The sequence below is a fragment of the Hippocampus bargibanti genome, linkage group LG18 (assembly GCF_051943395.1).
Source record: "Hippocampus bargibanti isolate YZ-2025 linkage group LG18, ASM5194339v1, whole genome shotgun sequence".
Classification (NCBI taxonomy): Eukaryota; Metazoa; Chordata; class Actinopteri; order Syngnathiformes; family Syngnathidae; genus Hippocampus; species Hippocampus bargibanti.
This window is the reverse complement of record NC_142751.1, coordinates 2,063,314-2,086,373: the sequence shown is the minus strand read 5'-3', so window position 1 is coordinate 2,086,373 and position 23,060 is coordinate 2,063,314. Positions and strand designations below refer to the sequence as shown.

At 41.8% G+C, this 23,060-nt stretch overlaps 2 protein-coding genes across 3 annotated transcripts; one reads left to right on the top strand and one right to left on the bottom strand.

Moving 5' to 3' along the window:
- Positions 1-808: 808 nt before the first annotated feature.
- LOC148884205 (cystatin) lies at positions 809-4,862 on the top strand. The gene is made up of 5 exons (XM_089020948.1): positions 809-975; positions 1,048-1,226; positions 2,916-3,067; positions 3,751-3,852; positions 4,564-4,862. The coding sequence occupies exons 2-5, from the start codon at positions 1,157-1,159 to the stop codon at positions 4,663-4,665; spliced, it is 426 nt and encodes a 141-aa protein (XP_088877074.1). The 5' UTR covers positions 809-975; positions 1,048-1,156; the 3' UTR covers positions 4,666-4,862.
- On the bottom strand, positions 4,655-18,317 carry rassf6 (Ras association domain family member 6). 2 transcript variants are annotated; one of them, XM_089020944.1, is made up of 11 exons: positions 18,156-18,317; positions 16,820-16,896; positions 16,645-16,723; positions 13,504-13,664; positions 13,226-13,314; positions 11,253-11,449; positions 9,669-9,770; positions 9,496-9,547; positions 9,291-9,409; positions 8,999-9,096; positions 4,655-7,414 (listed from the first exon to the last, which is right to left on the bottom strand). In XM_089020944.1, exons 1-11 carry the CDS (start codon positions 18,240-18,242, stop codon positions 7,339-7,341), a joined length of 1,137 nt encoding a protein of 378 aa, XP_088877070.1. In that variant the 5' UTR covers positions 18,243-18,317; the 3' UTR covers positions 4,655-7,338. The 2 variants fall into 2 exon arrangements, with proteins under 2 accessions (XP_088877070.1, XP_088877071.1); XM_089020945.1 differs by lacking the exon at positions 18,156-18,317 and adding an exon at positions 17,036-17,306.
- Between the last annotated feature and the right edge of the window lie 4,743 nt (positions 18,318-23,060).

The window sequence follows — 23,060 nt, the reverse complement described above, 5'->3', positions numbered from 1 at the left end:
GGTAGCCTATCTTTTGGATGCACTAATTTTTGCCTTAACGTGTTTATCGGTTTGAAATAAGTAGGAATTTTATGTTGCCAAAGGACTCTTTGTAATTTTTCAGAAACTCCTGCAATGTACGGTACTGCTACTCCTCTCCTTTTTGAATCTTGAGAATTATTGGTTTCGTTCGCTATTCTTTATTTCTGACATTTGTTGAATGACCACTGAGGGTACCCACAGTTAGTGAGTGCTCTCCTGATATGTTTTGACTCCTTTTCTCTACCTTCAGTGCTCGTTGGTATTAGTTTAGCCCTATGCTGGAGGGTTCTGAGCTGCACCTCTGAGCTGGAAACTGGAACTTGTATTCAAAACAAGTCCTCTTGTCTATTAACAAATGCAACCTTGGATGAACGAACCCACCTTTATTTTATTTTATTCTTTTCCGTAGACACTCAACTTCTTGGAGAAAGTCTTCCCTGAAGAGTGACATATGTGAAAACCAGACATTCTATTTCTACCTACAAAAGCCGCGTGGAACCCTTTGTGTGTGTGTGCGCGTGTGTGTGTGTGTGTGTGTGTGTGTGTGTGTGTGTGTGTGTGTGTGTGTGTGTGTGTGTGTGTGTGTGTGTGTGTGTGTGTGTGTGTGTGTGCGTGTGCGTGTGCATGTGCGTGTGTGTGTGTGTGTGTGTGTTTTTTTGCCCGTGCTTAAAACAGCAACACTCAGTGTTGATGCACTCACAAAGGGAGTTGACATTCACTCAGCAACCCCCTCCCACGTCACACAAACATGCCAGGACGGGTACTAAAGCGGCCGATGACCATTTAATCCCCGGCGCACTTGGCTGGGTGTCATTTCCAGTCAGTGGGTGTGTCGGCACTAACTTGTGAAACATAGCAGAGTGCAAAGCCACCAGCATAAAGCAACAACACGCTCCTCTCCTGTCTCCTCCGTCTCTCACCAGCAGCCGCAGGGTCAAGTCACACTTCCAAAAGGCAAGTTTGAACATTGTTTTTACTTTTCTGAAATGATATACAGTATGTGATTTTTCTTTTTTTTTTCCTAAGGTGGACCCACATAGCAATTTTCCAGGAGCAAACGTCTAACGTTTCCAATCCGGACAGATTAAAATTTGTGTGGAATATTTCGCCACATCAACTTGGATAAAAAGTCAAGATGAATCTCCCCGTGTTAGTGCTTCTCTGTCTGTCAGTTGTTCATTGTTCAGAGGACATCATTGTGGCCGGTAAGTTAAAAAAAAGCATATCCAGTGATACCTTGGTTTAATAACTCAATTGGTTCCCAGAAAGTGTGTGTAAAGCGAAAAGTGTGTATTACAAACGTTAATTTCCCATAGGAAACTTTTAAAATGAGAATAATCCGTTCCCAGGTCCCCATAAAACCTAATTTTCTACTAAATAAGCCTTAAAACTACACAAAATAGACCTTATTTTTATTTTATGCATAATAAATATGCTCTGGTATTGTAATTAAAGAAATTAACTGTACTACATAATAAAGTCATTTTATTTACCTTTGTTTACCTATTTTCCTCATCAATTGTGTTCTGTTTAGCTGGGTTGATAGCTTTTTGGATAAAGTGTCTCAAGGAACTCTGGGTTGGACATCTTGGAAGTTGTGATATTGCAACAGCAAACAGATGCAGGCAGACACACTAGAAAAATCATTAATAGCTGGTTCCCTTGCTGGTCTTTTCTCTTCAAATTGTACAGATGGCTTGTGTGTGTTATTTGTGGAGCTTGATTGATGGGATATTTTAACCTTGCAGTCTACACTCTGCCTTTGAACTATCAACAAAGTTGAAACGAGTCCAAATTTCACTGTTTTCTATCCATTTTCTCACCTTTTCACTTGTGTTTATTCTTTGAGTGCGATCAAGCGCTGTCATCTGCCTTTCCTGTTTTATTTGCAGCTCTGTGTTTCTCTAACACTATCACTGTATATATATGTAATATCACTGTATGTTTTTTTACTTGATTCTGCGTGTGCTTTTATGGACAAGTAGGCGGCCTCATTTCCGGTGTATAAGGCGCACCCTTCATTTACTTCAAAAGATGACCCTGCGCCTTATACGCAGGTATGCCTTATATGTGATATAATATTGAGCCACAACAGGACTCCATTCCCCCCCACCTTATATATGGCTAATGTTTGAAAAGACACCATTCATTGGGGGTTCGCCTTATACGCCGGTGAGCCTTATACGCCGGAAAATACAGTATATGTAGTATGCCTGCAACAGTATGACTCAATGGCAAAATGCGGTTGGGCTCACCATTCTGACTCAGACCCTCTGGCAGAGAAAAGTGTTATTTTAGGAAAAATAAAAATAAAATTGCACCAAATTGTAAGAAAGGGAATATATATATATATATATATATATATATATATATATATATATATATTGGTTAGATTTCAATTTTGCACCCCTTATCAGACGTTTTATTATGTTACAGCTGTACGGTATTATATTTCCGACCAGAGAAATAATATTGAGAGCAATTTCTGCTTATTTGAAAGTTATTTCCATTTTTATATTGTTCTTGCATCATTCATCTTTCCAGAAAGAGTCCTGGAACACTTGACATGGAATGAGGGGAAAAAGCCACCACTAAACTGTGACTAATTTTCCATATTGACCTGAAAATAGGAATTAGAGAATTGGCAAGACAACGGAAGAAGGGATTTTGTAGTACGTATGTTATTACGCTTCTAAGCCTTAATTAAAATAGTCGGGAAATATATTTTCATTTGTTTACACCAGTTTGGATGCGCTTCTGTGGAGTGCTTTTAAAGTTTTGGAGGACTTTGAAACCCAATCTGGAAATAGATTCCACACAACCTTTATCTTTGATTTTTGTTCTTCTTCTATTCTCTGAATTGTTTGTCATCTCTTTTGTTATGCCTCCCAAAGAAAAAGCACCACAATTGGGTGGCTGGTTTGAAAGGAACCCGGATTCCCACGAGGTCCAAGCGGCGGCTCAGCACGCCGTGGACACGTTCAACGCGCATTCAAAGGCCAAGAAGTTGTTCAGACTGCAGTCCATCACATCCGCCAGGTCGCAGGTAGGACTCCGTATACATTCAATGCAGCGTTAGAAATGTTAGACTCTCTTCTTTCATCAGCAAAAATGTGTCCACTCCAGTGCCAGGGTATTTGTCATTGTCACTTGAATTGCAAGACCCACAGAATATTGAGAGTTTCAAAATGAGAATCAAAATCAGATCAGAATCAGAATCATCTTTATTGACTAGTATGTAGAACACACAAGGAATTTATCTCCGGTAGAAAACGCTGCACTAGTATCATCATAAGAAAAATGGAGGCCCCATAGAGTTCTATTTCCGTTTTCTTAGGACTATATGAACATTCAATGCAGTGTAAGAAACATTAGTCCCTCTTCTTTCAACAGAAGAAAAAATCTTAATTCCTAAGTAATATGGGTTTGGAGTTATCTGAGATTGAAATTGGGGCGGCACTACAAATTACAATACAATGCATACATATTGGTTTATATAGTGCTTTAACAAGAGCTTAAGCTGGAACAAATCGCTAACATGAGGAAAAAGGGAAATGCTGCCCCCTTGTGGAAGGGAAAAACCATTGCCAGAGGTCTGGCCAGCGCTTTATCTGCAACCAAGCAAGAAAAAAACAAAACCAGAACAAATTCAGGAATGGTGCTCCACATCATATTTTCAATTCCCGAGTAAATTTGTGAATGGCTTGACTGTGTTTTTTGCCACAATAGGTGACCAACGGCATCAACTACAGGATTGATGGGGTACTGCGCAAAACTAAATGTCTCAAGGGGGAAAATCAGGACTTGAACAACTGCGACCTTGAGAAAGCGGTAAAGTCTAAATACAGGTAACATCCGACTTACGACTGAGTTTCGACCTGACCAAAAGATCGTAAGTCAAAATGGTCGTCAGTCGAAATCTATTCAAAATGTTGAATAGAGACTCGGGGGCGAAATGGCACGCAAACTCCCCCCTCTGGTGCCATCACACAGTCGATTGCTGTGCAAGAGTGAGATCAGAATCAGAAAACCTTTATTCGTCCCACAATGGAGAAATTTGCAGTCCACAGCAGCAATTTGAAAGGGGATGTAGGGGGGGATGAAAGGATAGAAAAACAAGATATTCTAAATATAGTAAAATAAATATGTGAAAGGATAGAAAAACAAGATATTCTAAGCATAGTGAAATAAAAATGTCAGCTGACTGAGATGTATACTGTAAATATGCAAAACCGTGTCATAAAAAAACTGTACATAGTGCAAGTATCAAGAAATAAGAAGAAGAAAAAAGAAGAAGGGGATGCTGGCTGCCTGGCCAAAATTGTTGTACACGTTGCCGGCCTGCTAGCGTGTCGCGGTGCCAAGCGTATTATTAAAATTTAAAAAATAGGGTCTGTAGGTCATGGTCGTAAGTCAAGCTGGCCGTAAGTCGGATGTTACCTGTATTTATTTCGAACACCAACAGATTCTCTTCAAATTTTACACAAGTGGTGCGTAATAAATAAACTAAGCATGTGAATGTTTTTTTTTTCTCGTATGCAGCATCTCAAGTGCCGCTTTGATGTGACATTCAGCCCACGCAAAAACAAACACGAATCGCAGAAGTCGAAATGCAAGAAGACGGTGGCCAATATTCCAGCTTGATTTTTATTTGTATTTATTTTCTTTACATTTCAATATCACCTAAAACATTGCATGTGTACTGAGCAACTGACCATGTGACCCAAACATCGAAAATCAAAGGTCGTATGCCTCCATTTTTGTTAGAAATTCCAAAATGTAAAAACACTTGTTTCCAAAAAGCCTTTATTGAACACAATAAAATATGTTTTTTGTCTGAACTTCATTCCATTTTCTGATGAGATTTTAGTAGTGGTGCACCGTCAGGGCCTGCAAGGCCTTCTCTGCTGCAATGCCTTCTCTGCTGGCCTGGCCTACTATATGCAAATTATATATTGTCCATGAATTCTTATAAAATAATTTCAAATTGTCTTTCAGCTTCATTTCATTGCTTTTTTGCCCTGTTGTGCTACTTCCAGATGTGTGTATTTGTAATTAAGCATTTAACCAATTACATTTCAGCCATTATTTGGTACCAGGGTCAGAAATCTACCTGGATGCCTTCAAAATCTGTTCTGCAGGCCCTGTAGCATTAAATAAGTGTCGATAAAATTGTTGCTTTAACCATTGTCTGAAATAGCGTCTGCCCGGACTTCCGTGGCGTGCAACTTTTCCGCTGGGCGTACAACTTGGCCGACAACTTCTTCAAGAAAAATAAAAAAAATGAAGTACTTTTTTTTTCCAAATCAAACGTTTGTTTTATTTAATAAAGCAACCGTTTGAACGAAGATTACGAAATCTAAATAATTTATTCTGATTTAGAAATCTTCATTCGGTTTGGAAATTTCTGAATTTCGGTTCGTTTGGCAATTTATGACGCTACAAAACGTAAACGTACATTATCCCGTTACTGTAAAGCAGTGGTGTCGAAGTCATTTTTTGCCGCGGGCCACATTGTAGTTATGGTTTCCTCTTGAGGGCCGTTATGAATTTGGGGAACCCATTAGAATGTTTAAATCCCTTCAAATATTACATATAGAGCACACAGCAAATTAATGAATAACTTGTTTTCAAATCTGAAGTCAAGAATAATGACTTTTATTGTGGTTGACATCCAAAAATATGAAATTTTGGCTCAGATTTTAGCAATCATCATGGAATTTAACAATTTTGATTTTCTTTCGCAGGCCGAAAAAAATTATGTGGCGGGCCGGATTTGGCCCGCGGGCCTTGACTTTGACACCTGTGCTGTAAAGTGTACTTGAGAGTTTTGAAAGGTGCGGAGAAATTGAAACACATTAAAAGCATCGTGGAAAGAAGAGTCACGTGGCTTGTAGCAGATGGCCGGGCAGGCAACTTTTCAGAGTTGTCTGCCTTGGTGTCTGGTAACTTTTTGTCATGAGTTTCAGACACTGCTTTAATCCATCAGAATTCGACACCAAGGCTTTTTTTTCCTAGCTAACAGTACCATCTAGTGCAGGGGTCGGGAACCTTTTTGAGTAAGAGAGCCATAAAAGTAAAATATTTAGAAATGTTTTTCAGCGAGAGCCACACGCACGCGCGCGCACATACAAACGCTCGCGTGCGGCTACTTTTAAACAAAATATCAGAATGTATTGTATGTATGTATGTATAACTTTGTGATAGTACTCATCGTTAACATGGATGGTTTTCCGTTCCTCGTGTTTGGTAAAAATCCTGGAAAACGATCGGAATGAAATTCAATTTGCCGGTCCAGAGGCGAAGTTACTGCTAGCTAGCCTGCACACAGCTCATAAGCTTCCACACTTGCTATCTGCAATCTACTTCTCGCAGAAGTATGTCGATGCTAACGTTAACATGGGGCTTGTTAAAATGTCACTGACATTCGACTGGCATCGATGGAATTGTTTCATTGCAAATTACAATGAGAACATTTTCTCTCCTCTAATGCTCCGGTGCATTCACGCTGAAGTGCACTAGTTGGGCTCATTTAAAGGGGCGTTTACCTGTTTCAACATGACGGCCACTATCATCCAATCAACATGGCGCTTTCGGCCATTCTAGGTCAGTGTCATCCAATCAAAATTGTGCTTTCCGGCAACTGCAGCCCCAATGGGAAATGAACGACGAAAAAAAATGACAATATGTATTATAATATGTAATATTTATCGGCGAGCCATATGCAATCATCAAAAGAGCCATATATGGCTCGCGAGCCATAGGTTCCCGACCCCTGCTCTAGTGTATTTGTAGTAAATCACAGCACACTTTTGATATGAGTTGCAGCTGCAGTAAAGGTTGCATAGTCATGAAAGTCATGAAATAGTTATCAAGACTTGATTCAGACATAGCACTACTGAAGGCGCAGGTGTGAAATGCATGGCTTGCAACTGGATTTTAGTCATATTTAAATTGGAATGTGAAACATGACATAAATTGCAGCTAGAAATATAGTTGACATTTTCCTAAATCTCCTCACATCGCATTTAAGAAATGGACTGAGTCATCAATGGCAAAACAACACAATCATTCTTCCATTCAAGGCATCTTGGACAGATTTTTGACTCCTTGCTCCAGTGGAAAAAATGGCGCATCCACATTGTCCCAAGTTGCCTGTGAAGCACGTAGAGACACACAAGTTGATACTCACTCTCTGACTCTCACTCTCACTAACTCTTCATGTACTCGGAGCAGATTGATTTCCCTTTTCCTGTTTTGTCGCAACCTCAGCTCACTCCAGTTGGCTTCCTGGTGCTTCCTGTGTGTTCCATCTCGTCAGACGCTGGTTTCGACGTGAGGTGAAATCTTGCAGCTCAGCATTTGGGTGAGGACTCTTTGATGCTTTTGGTACCTGTACGTACATGCAAATACACACTCATCCGATTGCACATGAACAACGAAAAAGCATTTATTTATTTATTTATTTATTTGTTTGTTGGTTTGTTTGTTTGTTTGTTTGTTTGTTTGTTTGTTTGTTTGGTGGGTTATTTTGTTAAATTGATTTATTTCTGTGTTTATGTATTGTAATTTTTTGGGAGGTTATTGTGTTAGAATTATTTATTTATGTATTTATTTGTCTTTATTTATTTATTTATTTATTTTGGGGGTATTTTTTTAGATGTATTTATTTGTGTTTATTTATGTATTTTAATTTTTCGGGAGGTTATTGTGTGATTTATGTATTTATTTGTTTGTTTATTCATGTGTTTAGTTATTTGTTTGTTTGTTTGTTTATGCGTTTATTTATTTATGTGTTTCTTTATTTATTTATTTTGGGGGTTATTTTGTTACATTTGTTTATTTATCTGTGTATTTATCTATTTTAAATTTTTGGAAGGTTATTGGGTGAGGTTTATTTATTTATTTATTTATTTATTTATTTATTTACTGTATGTATTTATTTATTTATGTATTTATTTATTTATTTATTTTCATATATCATATTATTTTCATATATCACAACTGGGTGACAGAGCCTTCAGCTGCTCCTATTTAAAATTGCATTTTCTGTATAACTCTCTCTCTTGTTTCTATTCATAATTGTATTTTATTTATTGCATTGTATTTGTGATTGTATTTTATTTATTATAGTACCTATGCTTGTCTGTGACTTTAAAGTGTCCTTGAGAGCTTTGAAAGGCACTTAAAATGTAATGTATTATTATTATACAGGTAACATCCGACTTACGACTAGCTTGACTTACGACCACCCATACTAATGACCATGACCTCCAGACCCTATTTAAGAAAAAAATAATTACAGTAAAGTCTCGTTATATCGATATTCAAGGGAGTCCGAAAAAATATCGATATAACCGGGACTATCGATATATCCAACCCTGTTTGCATGTAATTTTCTCCGTGCGTGCATAGAAATAGTATCGATATAACCGGGACTATCGATATATCCGATATCGATATAACGAGACTTTACTGTATATGCCTGGCATCGCAATGCCCTAGCAGGCCGGCAACGCGTAGGACAATTTTGGCCAGGCAGCCTGCATCTCACTCTCGCACAGCAATCGACTGTGTAATGGCACCAAAGAGGGGTGGTTTTTTCGTGTCATTCAGCCTCAGAGTCTCTATTCAACATTTTGAATGGATTTCAACTTACGACCATTTCGACTTATGGCCGTTTGGTCGGAATGGAACTCGGTCGTAAGTCGGATGTTACCTGTACAGGAAATAAATCAGTCACAAATAATAATAATAATAAGAATAATAATAATAATAATAATAATAATAATAATAATAATAATAATAATAATAATAATAATAATTCCTTTCAGAACTTTGCTGCTGTGAAATGTAAATTTCTCCACTGCAAGACTAATAAAGGCAAATCCAATCCAATAATAATAATAATAATAATAATAATAATAATAATAATAATAATAATAATAATAATAATAATGATAATTCTGATACCAACTTGCTAATAACCATTTGTATCTCCCGGTTCTCCTCATCTGTCAAATTCTGGACGACCTGCTCCAAGATAGGAAGCTCCAAGTTCAAATACTGGGCCACCTGTGAAATGATAGTGGCAAAAATCAAACTAATAAAAATGTATTCTGTCAAAAATCTTGAACATTAGTAAAATGATACTGATGGATTTATATCATTTTAATCATCGAATGCTGCAGGGAGGCACGTCAATAGATATTCGTCCCTTTTGGATTATAATACACTCGAGTTGCATTTCTATCGGGTGATACACTCACATCATTGCTAACTTCCTCTTCGTTCATATCCATCAAAAATATTTTCATGATGTCATCAGAAGGTCCCTGTAGGATGCGCTCCCATAGCGGCTGGTCCCTGTTGCACATCTTCCTCTTTTCTAGATCAAACAACTCAAACCTAAGCTGCTAAGATCTTTTGGAGTTCAATTTATGATACAACGCCGAGAATACAAACCAAACTTACCGCCACTTTGGTGAACGCAGTATAGCGCAAACTCCTGGGGGTCATTTTCTATCTGAGAGGTTAGCATGCAAGCGAAATATCATAGATGAGATCTCATCATTTATTTTCAAGTGTTATATAAAATAATGAAGTTCAAATTGATGACATTGGAGTCCATCAAAGGATCATCTCACCTTGAATTTATTCAGGAGCTGTTCGATGACTTGATTTGTGCTCATGCGACTTGTAATGCGGACTTTGGTTGCTGTGCCAAAGGAAGGCGTGAAGATGGATGTCTAGAAAAACAAAAAAAAAAGACATTGGAGAGCAATCTCGTTGACCCTGCTTACTACCAACAACAAAAAAAACCTTACCACAGACGTACCGTATTTATTCAAGTATAACGCGCACACGTGTATAACACACAACCCTAATTTTTAATTAAAAATAGAGCGACAGAAGTTGAAGGTGATTTCCAAGCAAATAGTATCGCTTTCACTAATTAGTGATGGGAATTCCGGTTCTTTTTAGACAGCCGGGTTCTTTTGGATCGGGCCACCAGCTCCTAAATGGATACTCAGTTTTTTTGTTGCTTAAATTAATTTACTTCCAAAAATAGTGCAACATTATATGTAAAACAAATTACTAATGTAAAAAACACACAATATATCATTTTCAAATTTATATGGCTTTATTTACAGGATATTCTTCTTAACATAAAACATGGAGTACTACAAAAAACTGTCTGGCTGGCTAGCTATCGAGCTGAGAAAAAAATATCCTGTGACTGTAAAGTGTTTTGAAAGGCGCTTATCAATGAAATGTATTATTATTATTATTATTATTATTATTATTATTATTATTATTATTATTATTATTATTATTATTATTATTATTATTATTATTATTACAGTAAAGTCTCATTATATCGATATTCAAGGGAGTCCGAAAAAATATCGATATAACCGGGACTATCAATATATCCGACCCTGTTTGCATGTAATTTTCTCCGTGCGTGCATAGAAATAGTATCGATATAACCGGGACTATCGATATATCCGATATCGATATAACGAGACTTTATTGTATTATTATATAAAAATTGGTATAAAATTTCACTTTTTCTTTGTTCAAACCAAGCATTGCAAGTGACAACACATGCGGCCATCATAAAAATAATTTATTGACGATGTAAACTTCTTCACTTTCTTCTGAGTCTGAATTCAGAAATGCTAATTAACAATAAAAAATAAACTAAAGTAAAGTGCGTGATCCGGGTCTTTTCAAGAATCGAAACTGAAGGGCGAGAATAGCCATGGAAATGCTTCACCCTCCTGTAAGGGATAAAGCATTAAATATACAGGTAACATCCGACTTAGGACCGAGTTCCGTTCCGACCAAACAGTCGTAAATCAAAATGGTCGTAAGTTGAAATACATTCAAAATGTTGAATAGAGACTCGTAGGCTACATGACACGCAAACGCCCCCCTTTGGTGCCATCACTCTGTCAATTACTGTGCGAGAGTGAGATGCTGGCTGGCTGGCCAAATTGTTGTATGCGTTGCTGGCCTCCCAGCGTGTTTCGGCGCCAGGCGTAGAATTAAAATTTGAAAAAATAGGGTCTGGAGGTTGTGGTCGTAAGTCGAGCCGATTGTAAGTCGGATGTTACCTGTATATGACAATTTTTTTCCCAGGCCTAGTTTATAACGTGCATGCAAACTTTGAGTTCTTTTTTAGGTAGAAAGTTTTGCGCGTTATACTCGAATAAATGCGGTACCTTATAGTTATAAAAATGTCCGTTGATGGAAAAACGGTGCTGCCTCTCTCTTTCCTTCTGTGCGGCTGTTTTGCCTCGCCGATTCCTCCGCTTGACCAGCGAGGCGTCGCTCATGCAGCGGAACAGGTTGGACTCGGACTCCAGCTCGCAGCTTTTCTGCCTCAGAGGACGAAGTGTTGTGGTCTCATAAACGGTGCCTTCGGAAATACGCAAAGCATGAGAAAACGATCGGAAAATTGCTCTATCGGTAGATTGAAATTATTATTGGAAAATATTATTCAACTCATTCACTGCCATTCCTGAATTTATATGGGAATTGAAAAGAATAATAACGCGGAGCGCCATTCCCGAACTTGTTTGGGTTTTGTTTTGTTTTTTCTTGTGGGTGTCAATAAAGCGCTGGTCAGACCTCTGCCAATGTTTTTCTCTTCCACGAGGGGGCAGTATTTCTCTTTTGTCCATGTTAGCGCTTTGCTACAGCTTCAGCTGTTGTGAAAGTGCTATATAAATGAATATGGATGTTTTGTATTGTATTTTGGACATCCGCCCCCATTTCAAGCTCAGATAACTCCAGACCCATATCATTTAGTGTTGGGTTAAATGTTGTTCTTCCTGGTTCAGCTCTCCAGTTGTATCGTCTAAATATTAAATCAGCAGGAAGCAAGGTGATATCCAAAAAAGGAATATTTATTATCAGGCAGCTAGAGGATGTTCTCCAAGGGAGAAGCTAGGCCAAGGGACAGAGAGACAAGAGCGAGAGAGAGCTCGCCTCAGACATTTATAAACAACAGGAGTGATGTCACTTTGGAAAGGACCTATCATCTGCTAGATACAATCATGAATATTCATTATTAGACTGAAACATAACAGCTAGATTTCTACAGTAACTAAGTACAAGCTGAGTACATGTATACTAATTAACATATACAAATAACTAAACTACAGACATATATGGACTTACTAATTGATAAGAATAAGTAGAAATGAAATAACATAGGATGTTTTAGCATGTGTATATAACCAATTCTAACATTTAGGAATTAACTCTTTTTTTTCGGATGAGAGAAGACAGTCTAAAGTTTCTTACACTGATTTGAATGTTTATGTAGTCCTAAAATCTAAAATGAATTTGAGTGAAACATTATAAAAACCCTGGCACTGGAGTGAACACATAATAATCATAATAGATTACATTTATAAGCGGCTTCCCCAACTCTCAAGGTCACTTTACAGTCACAGGATATATCTTTCTCTGGGTGAGCAGCGGCAGCCACACGTGCCAGCGTTCACTCAAACCGGAAGTAAGTCGAATAGATAGAAAGCTAGCTAGTTAGCTAATAGATAGCTAATAAATAACTACTAGATAGCTAACAGATAGCTAGCTAGCCAGTTAGCTAGATAGCTAATAGACAGCTAGCTACATAGCTAGCCAGCCAGACAGCTAATAGATAGCTAATAGATTGCAAATAGATAGCCAGCTAAATAACTGATATTGAATGGAATTTACAAGCAAAAATATATATTTCTAAACATATTTCACATATTTTCAATATTGTGCTTCATGTCACAAAGAGGGTACAGCAAGTGCCGAAGAATGAATGACTCTCTGTGTTTTTGTGTTGTCATACTATTTGTTATGTAGTTTTTTTGTTGTTTTTTTTGGACTTCAAGATGTCGCCGCGAGAGTGGCTGCCTTTCCAGCAGCTCCTGTATTTTGTTTTTCTACGTCTTTCTTTCCTTTCCTCTTCCTTTCATAACTTTGCTGCTGTGAAATGAAAATTTCTCCACTGCCAGACGAATAAAGGTACATCCAATCCAATCTTTGCACATCCTCTGCCACTGAACGGGTTTAATAGACCACTCCAGAAGTCGCATTTTAAACGTATTAAAATCAGTGCAATGATATTATAGTAAAAGGTTTCATTGAATTTATAATATTAAAAAATCGGTGCATAAAAATGTTCCAAGTCAACCTGTTTTTTTGCTGACGGTTTCATGTGCTGTTCCAGCTATCTCATCTATCTGGTGCAGGTCAAGGAACTCCCCCCATCGTGACATGCCCCTGCCAAGACACAAGTTTGCAAATTTCATGGAAATAATCTGAACCAAGTTGTCCAGTGCCGGTGTACGAAATCGCTGAAGACGTCCGAAAAGTGTGCAAAAAATACACAGCGCGTGTCCAAAACCAACATGGCTCTTGCAACGTTGCCTGTTCCATTGGCTAAGAAGAGAATCCAAAATTGAAATGTACCTCCTGTTTCCAGGTGGGCTAACTGGGCTAACAGGGTCAAAGGAGATCAGGGAAGTAAAAGAAGTCGTCTGTTTCTCATCCTGGATTTTTAAGCGGATGGGTCGTCGAATTCCCCAGCAGATATTTAGGAAGCCTTCCACGACCACTTCCTCGCCATCACACTGCACGAGGATCAAATCGGCAAACATTAGCATCAGGCATTATTTTAAGAAGCAAAATATACACAGGTGTCAAAGTCAAGGCCCGGGGGCCAAATCTGGCCCGCCACATAATATTATTTGGCCCGCGAAGGCAAATCAAACCTGTGAAATTCCATGACGCTTGCTAAAGTATGCACCCAAATTTCAAATTGTCCCATGTAAACCACGATAACATTCATTATTTTTTTACTTCAGATTTGAAAACTAGTTTTTCATTAACTCATTGACTGCCAGTCAATGTGCAATAATGTGCGCACTCCAGTGCCAAGGGTTTTTGTCATTTTCACTCAAATTGCAGGACCCACGGAATATATATATATATATATATATACAGTAAAGTCTCGTTATATCAATATCGGTTATATCGATAGTACCGGTGGTAGAGTGGCCGACGGCCACTACGTGCAAGCAAATGCAACGTTTTTTGGGTTTCGCGAACTTCTAACGCCGCTTCATCCGCAACTACTGCCAGAAGGTGCTGCCCCTGATTCAATTAACCTCCTCCAATACCCCATTTAGGTGGTCGGAAGAGGCCGACGCTGCATTTCGTCTACTTAAACGGGCCTTCACCAACCCTCCAGACCTCCATCACCCTGACCCCAACTCCGCCTTCACCGTTGAGGTGCACGCGTCAGATTCCGGAGTGGGAGCGTTGCTCTCTCAGCATTCCCCAGTCGACCGGAAACTCCACCTTTGCCCTTCTTCTCCCGCCGCCTCAGTCCTGCGGAGGCTAACTACGACATGGGCAACCAGGAGCTTCTCGCAGTCGTGTGGGCCCTGCAGGAGAGGAGGCACTGGCTCGAGGGGCGAAAGGGCCATTCACCGTGTACACGACCACAAGAACCTGGCAGTCATCCGCTGAACTCACGCCAGATACGGTAGGGCGCTCTTTCTAACACGCTTTTCCTTCACCCTCACTTACTGTCCAGGGACCAAAAACACCAAGCCCGACAGCCTCTCTCAGATCTACGAACCGGCAGGAAAGGACGACTGCGTGGAATGTATCCTGCCGGGCTGTCAGATTTTGGCGGCGCTTCAGTGGGAGGTGGAGCGGAAGGTCCAGGAGGCGCTATAAGTTACCGCTATAAGGCACTATGAGTTTGTGCTGCACTCTGAGGTGCTGCAGTGGGGGCATGCTTCCAAGGTGGCCTTCCACCCCGGGGTGAGCCGCACCACATATCTCGTTGCCCAGCGGTTCTGGTGGCTACGTCTCTGCAACGACGTGGCGACCTTCGTTAAGGCCTGCCCGTCGTGCGCCTGCGGCAAGGTGTCCCACGAGCCCCCGGCGGAGCGGCTCTGCCCGCTGCCAGTCCGTCCGCGCCCTTCGTCCCACATCTCCTTGGACTTCTTTACTGGCCTCCCCCTTCCCGTGCCAATATAGTGATCCTCACGGTAGTGGACCATTTTTCTAAATCGGCCCACTTCGTGCCATTGGCCAAGTTGCCGTCCGTCATCGAGACGGCAACCCTATTGGTCAACCACGTCGTCCGTCTCCACGGGATCCCTACGGACATATGTCAGACCGGGGTCCTCAGTTCGTGTCCCAGGTCTGGCAGCGATTCTGCAGGGCCATGGGGGCGTCGGCCAGCATGGCATTAGGGTACCACCCCCAGTCCAATGGCAGGACCGTGTGGAAGAACCAAGACCTGGAGGCGGCTCTGCGCTGCGTGTGCCTCCATCGTCCCTCGGCCTTGGCTGTCCATCTTCCGTGGGTGGAATACGCCCACAACACCCTCGTCTCCTCAGCCACAGGTCGGTCCTCGTTCATGTCGGCTTATGTCTACCGGCCGCCGCTCTTTCCCCCACAGGAAGGCGAGGTGGCGGTCCCGTCGATACAGCACCATCTTCGGCGGGCCCATCGGGTGTGGAGGGAGACCACAAGGGAGACTGGAACCAGCGGGTCGCGGATCGACGTGGTCCCCCTCTGCCGGCCTACCAGGTGGAGCAAACGGTGTCGCTCTCTACATTGACCCGCGGCTGGCCGGGACTTCACCCAAGTTGGGGCCACGGTTTGCGGGCCCTTTCGTCATGGAGTCCATCATTAGCCTGGTCGCGGTTCGGCTCCGTCTGCCTGCCTCCAAGAAGGTCCACCCGGTGTTCCACGTCTCTCTCATCAAACCGGTGGAGACCAGCCCCTTGCCCTCCCTGCCCCAACTCCCCCTCCGCCGATGGTTGACGGTGGTCTTGTGTACACTGTGCGGGAGATACTTGACTCGCGGCCCAGGGGCAAGGGTCTCGAGTGCCTGGTTGACTGGGAGGGCTACGGACCCCCCTGCCTTCTTACTCGCTGAGTTTTAGTATTTATTTTGTTTGTCAATAAACATCCTGCTTGGATAGTTTTTCTCTGTCGCCTGCTTTGAGATCCCAAACATTCCACTACGTTCCGACGAGGCAGCTGCCTTCAATCTCGCTCGGAACGTGACAGTTAGAAACCAAAGACTCTCTCTCTCTCTCTCTCTCTCTCTTTCATTAGAAAAATAAGAAAATAGTTGATTCCTAAGCTATTTAGGTCTGGAGTTATTTCAGATTGAAATGTACATAATACAACATATTCATATTAATTTATAAAGCGCTTTAACAACAGCTGAAGCTGGAACACAGGACGAAAGGCAAATGCTTCCCCCTTGTGGAAAATAATAAATATTGCCAGAGGCCATGACCAGTCCTTTATCGGCACCCAATCAAATGAGAAAAAAAATACGAACAAATTTGGGAATTGGGGGAAAAACATAGCCAGAGGTCTGACCAGCGCTTTATTGGCACCCTTCGCAAGAAAAACCAAAATTTGGGGAATGGCGCCGCACATCATATTTTCAATTCCCAAATAAATTCGGGAATGGCAGTGAATGAGTTAATATCAATTCAGATATTTTTAGACCAGCAGAGAAGGCTTTGCAGGCTTTGACGGTCCGCCACTGGTGTAACATGCTCATTTGATTACCTGGAAGTAAGTGAGATGCAGTTGAGTTTGGTCCTTGAGGAAGCAATTGTAGGTGTTGATCAACGACAGAAACTCTGCTCTAGAATCGCCATCCCAAAAACATATCGATTTAATCTCAAGATCCAATCAAAACGATTGTCCCATCAAACGAGGACGTCCTCTGAGTGAACCCCACCTGGACAGAGTCCTCCCGTCTCCCGCCTGGATCAGTGGAAGCAGTCCCGCCTCGCTCATTTCTGACAGCATCGACGACTGCACAAAAAAGGCAATCAGGTGAAAAGCGTTCGTGCAGGCCAAAACTAACCTGAAGTTGGAAAAAAATCAAGCAAAAAAAGGCAGTTGACATGTTCTTGTCGCCATCCTAAAAACAGACCAAAGGACTTCATTTTACGTTTATATCCCACCAACTTGACGCTTCTTTGTCTGAAGCTTCTTCTTCTCTTGAAGTGTCAACTATTTTTCTTTCACTCGTTCTCTCTCTGTAGGTTTTGCTGTTATATTTATCTCCTTCTCTCTCTATGTCTTCACTCTCGTCCTCTCTTGCAGAGTTAATGACAGTCCAGTACTCCACCCAGTAACCAGTGATGACAGTGTGGACTGTTTATCCTGCAGCCAGAACAACTACATCGTCCCTGTCACTGAACCAATGCTCGCTCTCTCTCTCTCCATTCCTTCATCCCCCCCCCCCCTTTCCCCTTTTTCCTCAATTGACAAGCCATTAGAACATCACCGTGTGCCTCTCCGCAGCGCTGTCTCAGCATGTTTGCTGCTAAGAAACATCCCAAGTATTTAGTAGTTGTCACGGGCAACGCACGACCTTACACCCGCCCCTCCTCCCTTCCACTCCCATTTGACATACTTCTTTTTCCACAATGTGCATTTCATACACAAGAGAGCGCCATTGTTTGTTGAGAGGCAAACAAAGAAAAGTGTGTCAACGTGTCAACGTTTTGGAAATGAAAGAAAGAAAGAAAGAAAGAAAGAAAGAAAGAAAGAAAGAAAGAAAGAAAGAAAGAAAGAAAGAAAGAAAGAAAGAAAGAAAGAAAGAAAGAAAGAAAGAAAGAAAGAAAGAAAGAAAGAAAGAAAGAAAGAAAGAAAGAAAGAAAGAAAGAAATATTTTTTTTTCAAAAGCTAACCAGGCCCCTTATAATGCGGCGCGCCTTATTTTTGGAAAATGTTTTTAAATATGTCATTCATTGAATGTGCCACTTATAATGCGGTGCACCTTATGTATGGAAAAGTTTTTAAATATATCATTTGTTGAAAGTGCGCTGTAGTCCAGAAAATACGGTAAATAAAAACTGGTTCATAAACTGGCACATCATTGACTAACTTTCAACTTTCCAATTATTGTGTCTATCCCCTATTGTATTCATAAGTAGTTTAGATGCTAAACCGAAAGAAATAAACAAATATACTGTATGCATCTACGTCACCTGAAAAGTTGCTGCAATTTTTTTTGTATTCAAATCAGGTACAAAAGAAGCGAATGATATAAAAATCCGTCCTACCTCCGGAAGATCCGTCCTAAATGCGGAGTGCAACGCATGCAACACGCGACCATATCGGCTATCAAAATGCAACAGAAAGTTAATCATTGTCAGAGGAAGTGAAACAAGGTTGGGCTTGACTGATATCAAAAATGCAGGTGGCCTTTTCTTCTCAAGTCGGCCGCGTTGCTCGACGTGTGCGCTTGTGTTATTTTATATAATCTCCAAACTCAAGTGCAGGTCGATACCTGCACTATCATTTTCTTGCACTGTCATGTTCGATTTCATGCTTTTTTCATGACTGTGTGAAAAAATAATGCCTTTTGTGTGTTATTTGCAATGTTGGGGCTTTTGGCATTTAAAATAGACTTCGACTTCACCACCAGTCTGACCAGGTTGACCAAAATAACAAATTGGATTGATTGTTTGGACTTTTCCCCCACACGTTTTACAGTATAGTGAATTTTAGCACTGTACCGTCATCTAGTGGTTGAACGCTGGTAACGCATCTTTTGACCCCACACAGCATTAAAGGATAACCGACATCACTTTTTTTGTTTCTTAACTGACATCAGAAAAACGTTTTATACCATCTAAAATACCCAAAACACGCAGTGCAGTATGATATTTTTATTCAAATGCAAAACACGAATAAAAATGACTTAAAGTGTCCAAAACCTGCAAAAAAAATTAGCTGTGAATTTTGCATTTTCAGAAAGTCCCGCCCCCAGTTCGTGACGTCACGCCAAGCCGTCTTGCATTGCTGGAGAATCAAAACAATGGCTTCAGATTCGGAGAATATGCTTTCTTGTTACACATCCAGTTATGAATATGATTCAAATAGTTCTGAAGAGGAAAGCATACATGTTTGCAAACGATGAAAGAATTTATTATTATTATTATTATTATTATTATTTTGAGGCAACATTGGGGGGAAATGTATCACCCAAAAAGAGGCAGAAAATGGCGACCAGCTCCGTGTGAGGAATTAATCAGCCCGTTTCCATAGGCTGATAAATTCCTTACATGGAGCTTGGTCGCCCTCTTCTGGCTCTTTTTGGTGCAACACGACGTTTTCAGACCAAAAAAGTACAGCAAAATGCATTGACGTGACGGAAGGAGTGCTACAATGTGTCCTTTTTTTTCGGTCAGGGACGTTCCTTCAGTGACGTCACGTACGGACTCGTCACCAACTCAAAAACAAGACTTCCGGAATATTCAGCGTGAGTCTTAAAACGTATATTATAGCGATATGCTGTGGAATCTTTGGAAAATACGCTCAGTAGAAGTCATTTGAAGCGATTTGACAAATTATGGACGCAACTTGTCCGTCAGTTGTCCTTTAAAAGGGCCTTTGTGAGCTGAGTAGTCGACAATACAATACATCATTTTGATTTGAGGAAAGGCCCTCAAATAAACACAATATGAATCCCATGCAGTCAATTCGAATTATGGAATATAATTGTATTTTATTTACTGTATTGTATTTATAATTGTATTTTATTTATTATCGTATCTATGCTTGTCTTTTATTTATTATTGTATCTATGCTTGTCTGTGACTGTAAAGTGTCCTTGAGAGCTTTGAAAGGCAGTTGAAATAAAATGTATTATTATTATATATGTGTCGGCATACTTATTGCCCCCCGACTCGCCGCCTGTACATTGGGATTCACCCCAGTAGACGAAAGGGTTGCTTCCCTCCGCCTTCAGGTGGGGGGACGGGTTCTGACTGTTGTCTGTGCATATGCACCAAACAGCAGTTCAGTGTACCCATCCTTTTTGGAGACCTTAGGGGGTGTGCTGGAGAGCGCTCCCCCTGGGGACTCCCTTGTTCTGCTGGGCGATTTCAATGCTCATGTGGGCAATGACAGTGGGACCTGGAAGGGCGTGATTGGGAGGAATGGCCCCCCTGATCAGAACAGGAGTGGTGTCTTGTTATTAGACTTCTGTGCTCAACACGGATTGTCTATAACAAACACTTTATTCAAACATAAGGGTATCCATATGTGCACGTGGCACCAGGACACCCTTGGTCGCAGTTCGATGATTGACTTTATAGTTGTATCATCGGATTTGCGGCCTCATGTTTTGGACACTCGAGTGAAAAGAGGGGCGGAGCTGTCAACTGATCACCACCTGGTGGTGAGTAGGCTCCGTTGGTGGGGGAAGATGCCAGTCCGACCTGGAAGACCCAAACGTGTTGTGAGGGTTTGTTGGGAACGTCTGGCAGAATCCCCTGTCAGAAGGAGTTTCAACTCCCACCTCCGGCAGAACTATACACATGTCCCGGGGGAGGTGGCGGACATTGAGTCCGAATGGACCATGTTCCGTACCTCCCTTGCTGAGGCGGCAAATCAGAGTTGCGGCCGTAAGGTGGTTGGTGCCTGTCGTGGAGGCAATCCCCGTACTCGCTGGTGGACACCAGTAGTAAGGGATGCCGTAAAGCTGAAGAAGGAGTCCTACCGGGCTTATATAGCCTGTGGGACTCCTGAGACAGCTGACACGTATCGACTAGCCAAGCGGAATGCAGCCTCTGTGGTCGCCGGGGCAAAAACACGGGCATGGGAAGAGTTCGGTGAGGCCATGGAAGCCGACTTCCGGACCGCTTCGAGGGAATTCTGGTCCACCATCCGGCGTCTCAGGAGGGGAAAGCAGTGCACCACTAACACTGTGTACAGTGAGGGTGGGGCGCTGCTGACTTCGACTCGAGACGTCGTGAACCGGTGGGCAGAGTACTTCGAAGACCTCCTCAACTCCACCAACACGCCTTCCTTGGAGGAAGCAGTGTCTGGGGACTCCGAGGTGGGCCCTCCGATCCTTGTGACTGAAGTCACCGAGGTGGTTAAAACGCTCCTCGGTGGCAAGGCCCCGGGGGTGGATGAGATTCGACCGGAGTTCCTAAAGGCTCTGGATGTTGTGGGGCTGTCCTGGCTGACACGCCTCTGCAACATTACGTGGTCATCGGGGAGAGTGCCTCTGGATTGGCAGACCGGGGTGGTGGTCCCCCTTTTCAAAAAGGGGGACCGGAGGGTGTGTTCCAACTACAGAGGGATCACACTCCTCAGCCTCCCTGAAAAGGTCTATTCAGGGGTCCTAGAGGGGCGGGTCCGTCGGAAAGTCGAGCCTCAGATTGAGGAGGAACAGTGTGGTTTTCGTCCCAGCCGCGGAGCAGTGGACCAGCTCTACACCCTTAGCAGGGTCCTCAAGGGCGCATGGGAATTCGCCCAACCACTCTACATGTGTTTTGTAGACTTGGAGAAAGCGTTTGACCGTGTCCCTCGTGGAGTTCTGTGGAGGGTACTTCGGGAGTATGGGGTACAGGAGCGGCTGATACGGGCCGTTCGGTCCCTATATGACCGATGTCAGAGTCTGGTTCGCATTGCCGGCAGTAAGTCGCAACCGTTTCCAGTGAGGGTTGGGCTCCGCCAAGGCTGCCCTTTGTCACCGATTCTGTTCATAACCTTTATGGACAGAATTTCTAGGCGCAGCCGAAGCGTTGAAGGTTTCCGTTTTGGTAGCCTCAGTATAGCATCTCTGCTTTTTGCAGATGATGTTGTACTGTTGGGGCCTTCAAGTGGAGCTCTCCAACTCTCGCTGGAGCGTTTCGCAGCCGAATGTGAATATTATTATTATTATTATTATATTATTATTATTATTATTATTATTATCAGATTTTAACTCATTCACTGCCAGATGATGTGCAAAAATGTGTCCACTCCAGTGCCATGGTTTTTGTCATTTTTACTCAAATTGCAGGACCCACGGAATATTGAGTTTTAGGACGACATAAACATTCAATGGAGAGTTTGAAACCCTTTCATCAGAAAAAAAGAGTTAATTCCCAAGTTAGTAGAAAATACAATACAATACAATATACAGTTAGCATCCGATTTACGCTCGGCTCGACTTACGACCACCCGTACTTACGACCATGACCTCCAGATCCTATTTTTAAAATTTTAATTCTACGCCTGGCACCGCAACGTGCTAGCAGGCCGGCAACAAGTACAACAATTTTGGCCAACCAGCCAGCATCTCACTCTCGCACAGCTATCGGCCGTGCGATGGCACCAGAGGGGCGAGTTTGCGAGTCATTTAGCCTCCGAGTCTCTATTTAACATTTTAATGGATTTCGACTTACGACCAATTTGACTTATGACCGTTTAGTCGGAACGGAACTCACTCGTAAGTCGGATGTTACCTGCATATTGAGTATATAGTGCCTTAACAACAGCTGAAGCTGTAACAAGGTTAACATGAAAAAAGGGAAATACTGCCCCCTTGTAGAAAAGAAAAATATTGCCACAGGCCATGACCAGTCCTTTATCAGCAAGACGAACAAATTTGGGAATGGCACTCTATGTCATATCTTTAATCCCCGAATAAATTCGGAAATGTCAGCGAATGAATTAAAAAATTCCAGTGACACAAAACTTCACTTGAATACTTTTCGGCGCAGTTCCCTAAGAAGTCAGACCAATCTCTCAATGGTACAAACAATAGTTGACCACATCCAAAACGAAAAAGATGAAAAGGCAATGAAGTAGCATTCCTTTCCTAAAATAAATCGGAGCATCAGGTCTGCGGGCAACAGGTGGGCGCAAAGCCCCCCTACCCTGCACCGTATATGCAATGTCACAGAGTCAATATGTGGATCAGAAGATTTCCTGTATGTTCTTTCGAAGAACTTATACAGACGTTCAGATACTAAAAGTTCAATGTGACTTATTTAAATCTGCATTAGCGCATTCCCTGTCACATATCCAATGAAATACATCCGTCTCAATAACTCTAAAGTTTAGTCATCATTCAGTGGTTGGTTAGCTCTTCTTTTAATGTCCCGATAGCGTCTGACTCGGTGACTATTCATGACTCAATCTGAGCGATTCTGCAACACCAGAGCGTTTGGAGCTTTGAGTGTGGC